Source organism: Mobula birostris, chromosome 15 (genome assembly GCF_030028105.1).
Source record: "Mobula birostris isolate sMobBir1 chromosome 15, sMobBir1.hap1, whole genome shotgun sequence".
Lineage (NCBI taxonomy): Eukaryota > Metazoa > Chordata > Chondrichthyes > Myliobatiformes > Myliobatidae > Mobula > Mobula birostris.
Window position 1 is genome coordinate 64,497,151 of NC_092384.1, and position 14,091 is coordinate 64,511,241.

General features: G+C 42.3%; 1 protein-coding gene across 1 annotated transcript in view; it reads right to left on the reverse strand.

The window, feature by feature from the left end:
- The window catches only part of dusp22a (dual specificity phosphatase 22a), a 201,623-nt gene that overhangs the window by 88,753 nt on the left and 98,779 nt on the right, over window positions 1-14,091 (reverse strand). The window contains exon 5 of the mRNA XM_072279193.1: window positions 4,860-4,909. Coding sequence (XP_072135294.1) covers window positions 4,860-4,909 — 50 coding nt within the window. The remainder of the gene's footprint in view (window positions 1-4,859; window positions 4,910-14,091) is intronic.

A 14,091-nucleotide genomic window follows, 5' to 3' on the forward strand; every position in this document is an offset into this window, starting at 1 on the left:
AATACAAACATCAAACAAGTCAACAAATTCAGATATCTTGGCAGCCTAATAACAAGTGATGGCAGGTGCGACACAGATATCAAATACAGAATAGCAATGGCGAAAGAAGCTTTCCAAAAAATGAAGACCATATCAACAGACAGAAAGATGAGCACGTACACTAAAAACAGAATACTGCAGTGCTACATTTATTCTATCCTGACTTATGGAAGTGAATGCTGGATCATTTTCCCAGCAATGAAAAAGAGACTAGAAGCAGCTGAATTATGGTCCTACAGGAGAATGTTAAAAATACCATGGACCACACACACATCAAATGAAGAAGTTCTCAGAAGAGCCCAAGCAGTTAGATCACTCAAACCAACAATAAGAGAAAGACAACTCAGATTCCTAGGACACATCATGCGGAAAGATGAACTAGAAAAACTCATACTCTCTGGAAAGATTGAGGGGAGCAAACCTAGAAGAAGACCTTGGCTTATGTACATCAAAAGCATAGCCAGGTGGCTACACATCAAGGAAATGGAAGTCATCCAAAGAACAAGGGATAGATCTATATGGAAAACCATGGTCACCAACGTCCGCATTGGATATGGTACCTAGACAGACAGACAGACAGCTTCCACTGCTTCATTGGGCAGAGAATTCCACAGATTCACCACTCTCTGGGAAAAGTAGTTCCTCCTCATCTCCATCCTAAATCTATTACCTCGAATCTTGAGGCTATGTCCCCTAGTTCTAGTTTAGGACTTTAGCAAGGCATTTGAGAAGGTCCTGCATGGGAGGCTGGTCAAGAAGGTTCAGTCGCTTGGCATTCAGGTTGAGGTAGTAAATTGGATTGGACATTGGCTTTGTGTGGAAAGCCAGAGAGTGGTAGTAGAGGGTTGCCTCTCTGACTGGAGGCCTGTTATTAGTGATGTGCCACAGGGAACAGTGCTGGGCCTGTTGTTGTTTGTCACCTATATCAATGACCTGGGTGATAATGTGGTTAACTGGATCAGCAAATTTTCAGATGACACCAGGAATAGGGGTGAAGTGGACAGGGAGGAAGATTATCAAAGCTTGAGGTGGAATCTGGACCAGCTGGAAAAAAGGGCTGAAAAATGGCAGATGCAATTTAATGTAGACAAGAGTGAAGTTTTCCGCTTTGGGAGGACCAACCAGGGTAGGTCTCACACAATGAGTGGTAGAGCACTGAAGAATGTGGTAGTACAAAGGGATCTGAGAATGCAAATCCATAATTCCTTAAAAGTGGTGTCACAGGTAGGTAGGGTCGTAAAGAAAACTTCTGGCACACTGGCCTTTATAAAGTGTTGAGTACAGGAGTTCGGATCCTATGTTGAAGTCGTATAAGACGTTGATGAGGCCTAACTTGGAGCATTGTGTCCAGTTTTGGTCACCTAACTAGCAGAAAGAAGTAAATAGGTTTCCGTTATTTGAAGACCTGAGTTTAGGGAAAGGTTGAACAGGTTCTGACCTTATTCTCTAGAATGTTGAAGATTGAGGGAAGATTTGATAGAGGTATACACAATTATGAGGGGCATAGGGTAAGGGAAAGCAGGCTTTTTCACTGAGTTTGGGTGAGAATACAACTCAAGGTCCTGGGCGCAGGGTGAAAGGTGAAATGTTTACGAGGACCATGAAAGGGAGCTCCTTCACTTTGAGGTGGTGAGAGTGTGGAACGAGCCGTCAGTGCGAGTGATGGATGCAGGGTTAATTTCAATATTTAAAAGAACTTTGGATAGGTACATGGATAGGAGGGCTACGGTCAGGGTGCAAGCAGATTAATGGTTCAGCATGGACTAGATGGGCTGAAGGGTCTTTTTCTGTATTGCAATGTTCTATGACCATCTCTAAAGCTTTCAGACAAAAAAGTTTGTTTCCCCAAATCTGACAAAGGGCCTTGATCTGAAACATCAACAGTCTCTACAGACATTTTCTGGCCTGCTCATTTTTGGTTTTTATATTAGAAATGTATCTTTAGCTTGTCCTAATTCTTGGACAACCCCAGCTTCTCATCTACTCTATTCAAATGCTATAGAGACTTTGCCTTAATGGCCTTCTCCCCAGAAAGAAACTACAATCACAAGATACTGAATCATTCCCCTTTGGGGTAAGTGTTAAATGTTGTGAAACTACATTGGAGCCAACTTTCATTTGCTGTGTATCCCCCACATTTTCTGTTCTGATTTCTGATTTCCAGTGTCTGCTGATTTTAGTCATTTTTATAGGCTTGATTTCAGCAATACTGAGGACAGAGAATAAGGGAAAGGTTGGTGCATGGTGCACCTGAAGCATCCCAGGAGCAAAGATGAAAACGTTAAGAGGTAACAATGATAGAGTCTCTGTGGATGGAGGTTAGGAACAGGAAGAGGTCAGTAACTTCAATGGGTGTTTTTTTTACAGGCCGCCCAATAGTAACAGGGATATCGAGGAGCAGATATGGAAACAGATCCTAGAAAGGTGTAATAATAACAGAGTTGTTGTGATGGGAGATTTTAATTTCCCAAATATCAATTGGCATCTCCCTAGAGCGAGGGGTTTAAATGGGGTGGAATTTGTTAGGTGTGTTCAGGAAGGTTTCTTGACACAATTTGTAGATAAGCCTACAAGAGGAGAGGCTGTACTTGATTTGGTATTGGGAAATGAACCTGGTCAGGTGTCAGATCTCTCAGTGGGAGAGCATTTTGGAGATAGTGTTCATAATTCTATCTCCCTTACAGTAGCATTGGAGAGAGATAGGAACAGACAAGTTAGAAAAGCCTTTAATTGGAGAAAGGGGAATGATGAGGCTATCAGGCAGGAAATTGGAAGCTTAAACTGAGAACAGATGTTCTCAGGGAAAAGTACAGAAGAAATGTGGCGAATGTTCAGGGGATATTTGTGTGGAGTTCTGCATAGGTACGTTCCAATGAGACAGGCAAGTTATGCTAGGGTACAGGAACCGTGGTGTACAAAGACTGTAATAAATCTAGTCAAGAAGAAAAGAAAAGCTTACAAAAGGTTCAGAGAGCAAGGTAATTTTAGAGATCTAGAAGATTATACGGCTAACAGCTTAAGAAGGAAATTAGAAGAGCCAGAAGTGGCCATGAGAAGGCCTTGGTGGGCAGGATTAAGGAAAACCCCAAGGCATTCAACAAGTATGTGAAGAGCAAGAGGATAAGACGTGAAAGAATAGGACCTATCATGTGTGACAGTGGGAAAGTGTGTGTGGAACTGGAGGAAATAGCAGAGGTACTTAATGAATACTTTACTTCAGTATTCACTTTGGAAAAAGATCTTGGTGATTGTCGTGCTGGCTTGCAGCAGACTGAAAAGCTTGAGCATGTAGATATTAATAAAGAGGATGTGCTGGAGCTTTTGGAAAGCATCAAATTGGATAAGTCGCCAGGACCGGATGAGATGTACTCCAGGCTACTGTGGGAGGTGAGGGAGGAGATTGCTGAACCTCTGGCAATGATCTTTGCATCATCAATGGGGATAGGAGAGGTTCCGGAGGATTGGAGGGTTGAGGATATTGTTCCTTTATTCAAGAAAGGGAGGGTTGAGGATATTGTTCCTTTATTCAAGAAAGTAGCCCAGGAAACTATAGACCAGTGAGCCTTACTTCAGTGGTTGGTAAGTTGATGGAGAAGATCCTGAGAGGCAGGATTTATGAACATTTGGAGAGATATAATATGATTAGGAGTAGTCAGCATGGCTTTGTCAAGGCAGGTCGTGCCTTACGAGCCTGACTGAATTTTTTGAGGATGTGACTGAACACATTGATGAAGGAATAACAGTAGATGTAGTGTATATGGATTTCAGCAAGGCATTTGATAAGGTACCCCATGCAAGGCTTATTGAGAAAGTAAGGAGGCATGAGATCCAAGGAGACATTGCTTAGTGGACTCAGAACTGGCTTGCCCACAGAATGCAAACAGTGGTTGTAGACGGGTCATTTTCTGCATGGTGGTCAGTGACCAGTGATCTGTTCTGGGACCCATACTCTTCGTAATTTTTATAAATGACCTGGATGAGGAAGCGGAGGGATGGGTTAGTGAGTTTGTTGATGACACAAAGGTTGAAGGTGTTGTGGATAGTGTAGAGGGCTGTCAGAGGTTACAGTGGGACATTGATAGGATGCAAGACTGGGCTGAGGAGTGGCAGATGGAGTTCAACCCAGATAAGTGTGAAGTGGTTCATTTTGGTAGGTCAAATACGATGGCAGAATATAGTATTAATGGTAAGACTCTTGGCAGTGTGGAGGATCAGAGGGATCTTGGGGTCTAAGTCCATAGGACACTCAAAGCAGCTGGGCAGGTTGACTCTGTGGTTAAGAAGGCATACGGTGTACTGGCCTTCATCAATTGTGGAATTGAATTTAGGAGCCGAGAGGTAATGTCATAGCTTAGCTATATAGGACCCTAGTCAGACCCCACATGGAGTACTGTGCTCAGTTCTGGTCGCTTCACTACAGGAAGGATGTGGAAGCCATAGAAAGAGTGCAGAGGAGATTTACAAAGATGTTGCCTGTATTGTTCTGTAGTTTTTCTATGTTTCTATGTTACTAACAGAGGTCACTGACAGAAGCCTGTCAAAACCCCAAATTGACTCACCTCCCTGGGGAAAATAACTCCTCAACCCTGTGAAACACCAGAAACTCTATTTGTGGGTCTTTCAAAACCAATATTCATTCATTCTCTTCAGAAATGAAACTAGAAACTAAAGTTGCTGGAGAGGAGAGACCAGGTATTTCCCAAAATCACAGCAAGATATACATTTGTGCCAAGGATTTGTTCAATTAAAGAACAAAATTGGGTCAGCTGTAAAGTATATCAATCATTGCACTTTTAGCATTCGAGGGAATTAATACTTACAGATTCTGGTTTGAGGAATCAGATGCAGGAATGCAGAGATACCTCATGTCCTGCCAGAAAGAAAGAAGCACATCATTAGTGGAGAGCCAGTGAGAACACGACCTCTCTGCCTGCCTTCTAAACACTGGGGAGAGGGCTCCTTCCTTGACATAGCTCATTAGATAGCAACTCCTCAACAATCTGCTGAAGGAACTCAGTGGGCCGGGCAGTAGCTGTGGAAATCTGGTCAAAAATGCTGCATCAGAACTTTCAACTGACAATGCTTTTTCCCCTAGATGCTACTTAAATCGTTGAGGTCCTCCAGCAGATTCTATGTTGCTCCACATTCCAGCATCTGCAGTGCCTCCAAGTCCTCACTACAACTATTTTTCAGATGTATTTCACTGTCCTCACCAAAACTATCTTCTATTGATTCCAATAGTGCGGAAAACCAGATGGCAGGTAAACATCAGCAGTGACACCCAGTCCGTAAGACACGGGCAAAATTACGCCATTCAGCTATTGAATCTGCTCCACCATTTGATCATCAATGATTTATTTTCCCTCTCAAGTCCATTTTCTTATCTTCTCCCCATAACCTTTGACTACTTTACTAATCAAGGACCTATCTATCTCTGCTTTAAATATACACAACGGCTTGGCTTCTACAGTTGTCTGTGGCAATGAATTCCACTGAAACCCAGGTAGTGGGCTCTCCCATAGTTTAAAATTGTCTTCATTTCTAAATTCTATGTTTTCATTATGGTGTCTGTCACTTTCAAGGCTGGGAACCTGCCCCATTAAACATGTTTTAGTAATCCCACTGTGTACTAAAGCCATCTGCAAGCAGTCCATGAGGTGAGTGGGATTCTAACATTTGCATATATTTCTATATTTATCACGCAAGGACATGAACATTATTGTTATTTCTATTTTTCTTACAATTAGTTGTGGCCTTGTGGAGAGCTGCAGCTCAGGGCAGTGTGTTCATTCCAGCCTGCAGAACGTTAGAAAAAAGCCACAAACTTCTGATGATGCGTGCCAATTTTTTTTTACGTGTCATTGCTTTTGTTAAATCAGCAGTGAAAGAAGCATTCTATCGAAGCACTAAGTAGCTGCAGTCTCTGGCAGTGATCCCAGAACCTTGCTCTTCCTAAGCCCTTGTTCCCAGCAGAGGCAATATCCATAAGTTCATAAGACATTGGAGCAGTATTATGCCAGTTAGCCCCTTGGGCTCGCTCCACCATTCAATCAAGGGTGATTTTTATTTTCCACCCCATTCCTTTGTGTTTCCCTGTAACCCTTACCCCCTTATCAATCAAGAACCAATTCACCTCTGCCTCAACTACACCAATTGACTTGGCCTCCATCGCCCTCTGCAACAACAAGTCCACAGAATCACTATCTTCTGGCTGAAGAAATAATTCCTCATCTCAGTTTTAATGGAGTATCCTTTGATTCTGGGCTATGCCTTCAGATCCTAGACTCGCCTTCTAATGGATACACCCTCTTCGTGTCCACTCTATCCAGTAATTGGTACGTTTCAATAAGATACCCTCTCATCCTTCTGAACTCCAATGAGAACAAGACAACAGGCATCGAATGCTCCTCAGATGTTAAGCCTTTCATTCCTAGAATCATTCTTGTGAACTTCTTTTGGACCCTCTCCAAGGCTGGCACATCTAGGGACCAAAATCTGTCTTCAGAGCTTGGTATGGCATTTAATCCAAACAAGAGAACATCTGCAGATGCTGGTAATTCAAGCAACTCACAGAAAATGCTGGAGAAACTCTGCAGGCAAGCTAGCAGCTATGGAAAAAAGCACAGTCGACGCTTTGGGGCAAGACTCTGCCGAAGGGTCGACTACTTTTTTCCCCGTATGTACTGCCTGACCTGCTGAGTTCCTCCAGCATTTTGTGTGTGCTGCTTGGTATGGCATCTGCTTACCCCAAGGCCACAATAAATTGGAGAGAGTTGTATACACAGCTAGGTCCATCACAATAACCACAGAGTCCTCTCCATAGACTCTGTCTACACATCCCATTGCAGTAAGTCACAATATGGGAGTAACTGATTGCAGTCTCAACCTTTCTTCCCTGCAGGATTGAGGTAACTTTACCAACCCTTCAGGCTGTGTGGACAACAGATTGGTGGAGTGGATTTCTTCTGTATGAAACATTTACATTTACAAATAATATACTTAGCGCCATCTTGAGAAATCTTGTCTATCAACTTCTCCAAGAACTTAAACAAGATGCATGGCTCACCACAATTCTGATTTTCCAATGTTTGAAACAATGGAAAATTCCCATTGTGTGAAAGCCAGCATTGTAACTTCATAAGCACGAGAGATTCCGGAGATGCTGGAAATCGAGAGTAACACACAAAATGCTGGAGGAATTCAGAAGGTCAGGCAGAATCTATGCAGAAGAATGAACAATCAATGTTACAGGCTGAGACCCTTCATCAGGAACAGATAGCCAGTCATTGAGTGAAGGAGTTTGAGGGACCTACACTACTTTAATGTGTACTCAATAAAGAATTTATTTACTTATTTGTTGAGAGAGTACAGAGTAGGCCCTTCCGTTCCTTCGAACCGTACTGCCCAGCAATCCTCCCGCCCTTCTCCCAATTTAATCCAAGGTTAATCATGGGACAATTTACAATGACCAATTAACCTCAGCTGGCGTGCCTTTGGACTATGGGAGGAAAACAGAGCACATGGGTCACGAGAAAAATGTACAAACTCCTTATGGGCAGTGGCAGGAATTGAACCCACGTCATCTGTACTGTAAAGCATTGTACTAACCACTATGCTACCTTACTGCCCCAATTTTTAGTGAACTTAACTATTCCTGTATGGTGGTCTTTTGTCCCAGTAGCTTAGTTATGTCTGAGCCTTTTAGAACCTTGATATGATTGTGGAGAATCACCAAGCTGGCAATAATTCATGGAGTCTGCACTTGAATAAAATGAATGGTATGATTGTTTGACCAAATTCTTATTACCCCAAGCAGAAGGAGGCAGCATTACAAGCAGAACCTCTGGACTTAATGTAAACAGCTAATGTAAATTGAAAGATGGTTATACTATGTAATATGTTCCTAGAGTGAGCAAATTAATTCCAGCTTGGCTAATTTACGTCAGCATCTGGATTTGGATGCATAACTAAACTTTCATCACATTCTGTAGTTGCATAAGTTTATGTAGAAATCCAATTATCAAAATGAGGAACTCGCATTTACATTAATGTTAATGTTATATTCTTTATCTGGAAACATTTTCAGAAGATTTAAGGGGTAATTCCAAAATCCCACACAGTCATGCTTTAAGGGAGTGCAGAGTGAAGATTTGAGAAAGTACCTCCTTGCTTACGGATCAAGAGCTGGGAAGGGTGGATTTACCCAAACATCTCTTTTCATAATTGACATGGACACAGTGGGTCAAATGACTTCTTTCTGTGCTCTAAATTTCTAGGACTCACACCACACAATTGTCTGGTAATGATCCCCTCCAACAGGGGAAAGTACAACCACTATCATCATCAAGTTCCCCCATTCTCAATATTCTGAAAGTCAGTCCTGACCAGAAATCTAGCTTGACCAGCACACCAATACAGTAGTGATAAGTGCTGGCCAAAAGTGGTCCTGTTCCAAGTAGCTCCCCACCTGATATCCCAATGCATTTTCCACCATCTACGTAACACTAGTCAGGAAAACTGATGTGGATAATGCCTTGATAACTGCAGCCATGACACCAAAAGAGCCCCACTCCATTCAGGACAAGACATCCCAATTGATTAAGATCCTAGCCTGGTGGGGGAGCCAGTTTAGTCACCGACCACCCGACCATGCGACAGGTAGTACTGGGTTACATGGTACCAGTAGCACTCGGACGAGTGACCTGACCTGTGTAAAAGTCTTCGGCATACACTGTATGTATATATATATAGCTAGGGTGCTCAGACTTTTATGCGTGTACTGTACTGTCAACGTGGAGCAGAGAGCAAGTTAATAAATCCAGCAGGAGCAAAGCATGTTGGGAATCAGAATCGGTTTAATATTACCAGCATATGTTGTGAAATTTGTTAACTTTATAGCCGCAGTATAATGACATACATGTTAAATAAACATAGAGAAAAAGAACTGAATTAATTTATATATATAATAGTTCAGTTAAAATAAGTAGTCTAAAAATTACCAATTGCCAATTACAAAATGTCTCTCTGGTGTCTCCTGCTTCCTCCCCTTTCCCTTTTCCTTTTCCCAACCATGATTCCCCTCTCCCTTCCCCTTTTCCCAACCATGATTACCCTCTCCCTTCCCCTTTTCCCAACCATGATTACCCTCTCCCTTCCCCTTTTCCCAACCATGATTACCCTCTCCCTTCCCCTTTTCCCAACCATGATTCTCCTCTCCCTGCCTCATTCCCACTCTCAGTCCACAATAGAGCCCCATATCAGAATCAGGTTTATCATCACTCACCCTATGTCATGAAATTTGTTGTCTTTTGTACAGTGCAATATGTAAAATTACTACCATAATATGCAAAAGTCTCAGGCACGCTAGGTCCGTACTGTACCTCCCTAAACATCCATTCCCTTCATCACTCGCACACCATGATTGCATTATATACCATGTACAAATCAGACCATTAGACCTCAAGACATAGGAGCAGAATTAGGTCATTTGGCCCATCAAGTCTGCTCCACCATTCAATCATGGCTGATCCTTTTTTCCCCTCCTGAGCCCCACACCCTAACCTCTTCCCTATTACCTTTGCTGTTGTGGCCAAGCAAGAAACTATCGAGCTTTGCCTTAAATACACCCAATAATCTGGCCTCCACAGTTGCCTGTGGGAACAAATTCCACAAATTCACCACCCCCTAACTCAAGAAATTTCTCCACATCGCTGTTTTAAATGGACACCCCTCTATCCTGAGGCTGTGCCCTCTTGTCCTAGACTCCCCCACCATGGGAAACATCCTTTCCACATCTACACTGTCTAGGTGTTTCAACTTTTGAAATGTTTCAATCAACCATGATTGAGTGGTGGAGCAGACTTGATGGGCCAAATGGCCTAATTCTGCTCCTATATCTTAAGGTACTATGGTCTTATAAAACCTCAGCATTACATCCCTGCTCTTGTACTTTACACCTCTTGAAATGAATGCTAACTTTGCATTTGCCTTCCTCACCACCATCTCAACCTGCAAATTAATTCTTAAGGTCTTCTGCACAAGGACTACCAAGTCTCATTACATCTCAGAGTTTTGGATTTTCTCCCCATTTAGAAAATTGTCTACACATTTATTCCTACTACCAAAGTGCATGACTGTGCATTTTCCAACATTGTATTTTATTTGCCACTTTCTTCCCCATTCTCCTAAGCTGTCTAAGTCCTTCTGCAGCCTTCCTGTTTCCTCAATACCACTTGCCCCTCCACCAAACTTCATATCATCTGCAAACTTGACAACAAAACCATCTATTTCATCATCTGACTCATACGGCCAAATTTGGGAACAGCTTCTTTCCAACTGTGATAAGACTGCTGAACAGATCCTGACCCAGATCTGGGCCGTACCCTCCAAATATCCGGACCTGCCTCTCAGTTTTTTTGCACTACCTTACTTTCCATTTTTCTATTTTCTATTTATGATTTATAATTTAGATTTTTAATATTTACTAATTTTTACTATTTTTAATATTTTTATATTTAATATTTGTAATCCAGGGAGCGGGAAGCGCAGACTCAAATATCATGTGATGATTGTACGTTCTAGTATCAATTGTTTGGCGACAATAAAGTATAAAGTATAAATTATTGATATACACCACGAAGTGGTACAACACCAACCTCTGCAGAACACCACTAGTCACTGGCAGCCAACCAGAAAAGGATACTTTCAATCCCAATCATTGCCTCTTACCAATCAGCCAATGCTCTAACCATGCCAGTAACTTTCCTGTAATACCATGGGTAAGCAGCCTCATATGTGGCACCTTTTCAAAGGCTTTCTGAATGTCCAAATATACAACATTCTCTGCATCCCCTTTATCTATCGTACTTGTAATCTCCTCAAAGAATTCCAACAGGTTCACCAGACAAGATTTCCCTTAAGGAAACCATACTGACTTTGTCCTACCTTGACCTGTGTCACCAAGTACTCCATCACCTCATCCTTAACAATTGACTCCAACATCTTCCTAACCACTGAGGTCAGGATAACTGATCTATAATTTCCTTTCTGCTGCATTCCTCCCTTCTTAAACAGTGGAGTGACATTTGCAAATTTCCAGTCCTCTGGCACCATGCCAATGTCCAATGATTTTTGGAAGATCATTACTAACGCCTCCACAATTTCTACCACTACTTCTTTCAGCACCCTAGGGTGCTGTTTATCTGGTCCAGGTGACTATGAACCCTTAAGTCTTTCAGCTTTTTGTGCACCTCCTCCCTTGTAATGGTAACTGCACTCATTTCTCTTCCCTCACACCCTTCAATATCTGGCACACTGCTAGTGTCTTCCACAGTGAAGACTGATGCAAAATATTCATTTAGTTTATCTGCCATCTCCTTGTCCTCTGTTATTAATGCTCTGGCTTCATTTTCTAGTGGTCCTATATCCACTCTCATCTCTCTTTTGTTTTTACATACTTGAAAATGCACGATAGTTCTTTGGGCAGGCTATTCCACAGCTTTGCCCAAGCTCTCAGCTCCTACCATTGAGAAGGATAAGGGAAGCATGGGCACGCCATGCTCCTCTTCACAAAAAACACCACCACTTGGAAATACAGTGCCATTCCCACACTTAATCACAGAGCTCGCTCCAGCAGCATCTGCACCAGAAGAGTTGTGGTGGTTCAAGATAATGGTTTACCACTACCTTCTCGAGGGTAATTTAGGATCGACAGTCAATATCTTATTAGTGTCAACCTCGTTACACAACTGAACACAATGATCCTACCTCACTTTGTCTAGTTCAGCATATAATTCCTTAATGAATTCAAATCGGAAATTCATGTTTTTAACCTCTCACTGTGAAATCGCGAAGAGTTTTTCAGCCAATCATGTGGCAGCAATGCAATGCATAAGAGCATGCATGCATGGCTATGAGGTCCAGTTGTTGCTCGGACCAAACATCAGAATACGAACGTTGACCATTGGCACCAGTCTGGTTGGTTTGAATATCTCAGAAACCGCCGATCTCCTGGAATTTTCACGCACAACAGTCTCAACAGTTCACAGAGAATCGTGCGAGAAACAAAAAAACCTTGCGTGAACAGCAGTTACGTGCACAAATGTGCCTTGTTAATGACAGAGTCCAGAGAAGAATAGGCAGACTGGTTCAAGATGACAAGAAGACAACAGAAACTCAAATAACCACATGTTAACCAGTGGTGTTCAAAAGGGCATTTGTGAATACACAACACATTACATATTGAAGTGGGTGGACTTCGGCAGCAGAAGTCCACAAACTTGCACCCAATGACCACTGCTTTAGGTACAGGAGGTGCATAATAAAGTGGCCATTGAGCGTAAATATCTGTGCGAAGTCCTCAGGATTCGTTTATTTAAATTAAAGTATCTCAGTATGGAATCTCCTTCTTCCTCAAAGCTAAAGTCAGTGTGAAATAAGCACCATAATTGTCCATTCAGGGGATTAAGGCAGAGTATTGCATCACTGTAGCAGAACACCTTGCTGTTTGTGAATCAAGCCGTTACATATTTCATGGAACATTGCAAGGAGAGTTTTTTTTCTTTTGTTTTATGTATCCACTGAATAAATGTTCTGGACTGACAAGGTTCCTGGTGACCTTTGCTGAATATTGAAGCTGGGAATTCTCACCTTTCTCACACATTGGTTGTTTGTCCGTCTTTGATCATCTGTACTTTTTCATTGATTGGATTGTGTGTTCCTTTGTATTCACTGTGAATGTTTGCAATAGAGTGAATCACAAGGTTGCATATGGTGGCATATGCGTACTTTGATCTTAAATTTACTTTGACCTCTGAACTTGAACTCAGAATTTCACAGAATATTTGCTTCCAACACTACGAGGGGTGATTGATAAGTTCGTGGCCTAAGGTAGAAGGAGTCAATTTTAGAAAACCTAGCACAATTATTTTTCAACATAGTCCCCTCCTACACTTACACATTCAGACCAGCGGTCGTGGAACATACAGATCTTGGACCTCCAGAAAGTGTCCACAGCAGGGGTGATTGATAAGTTCATTGCCTAAGGTAGAAGGAGATGAGCTATACAGCTCTCGTTACATGCACATGCAGTTCAGCTCTTTGAGTGATTATGCAGAAAGATTGAAGTTAATAACTCATCAGGGGTGATTGATAAGTTTGTGGCCTAAGGTAGAGGAGATAAGCTATTAACTTCAAACTTACTGCATAATCACTCAAAGAGTTGAACTGCACGCGCATGTAACACTTTCTGGAGGCCCAAGATCCGTATGCTCCACGACTGCCGGACTAAGTGTGTAAATGTTGTAGGGGACTATGTTGAAAAATAAATGTGCTAGGTTTTCTAAAATTGACTCGTTCTACCTTAGGCCACGAACTTATCAATCACCCCTGGTATAAGACTCCATTCAACTTTCCCGCATCATACAGTCAAAAGAGACGCAGGACAGAAACGGCTTCTTTTGCCCACCTTGTCCACCTCAACTCAAGCACCTAGCCTCCCCACCATCAAGGACATCTTCAAAAGGTGATGCCCCAGGAAGTCAGCGCCCATCAATGAAAGAGCCTCATCATCCAGTGCATGCGCTCTTCTCCTTAATACCATCATGGAGGAGGTACAGGAGGCTGAAGACGCACACGCAATGTTTTAGGAACAGCTTCTTCCCTTCTGCATTAGACTTCTGAATGATTCATGTATCCATGAGCCCGCCTTCACCCCTTTGCTCTCTTGTAGAACTATTTTATATATATTTGTATTTTAACTTTTACCAATATTTATGCATTGCATTGCCCTGCTGCCACAAAACAAAAAAAATTCACAACATATGTCGGTTAAGTTCCACTTCTCTTTCCTCACATTCCTGTTAACACCCTGCCTAATTCGACCACCCAGCAACACACTAGGGGCCAACGTACAGCAGGTAATTAACCCACTGAATCGCATAATTTTGGAATGTGAGAGAAAAGTATGCAGATGAAATCCACGTGGTCACAGGGAGAACAAGCAAACTCCACGCGGACAGCGCCGGAAGAAAGGATTCAATCTGAGTCACAGGA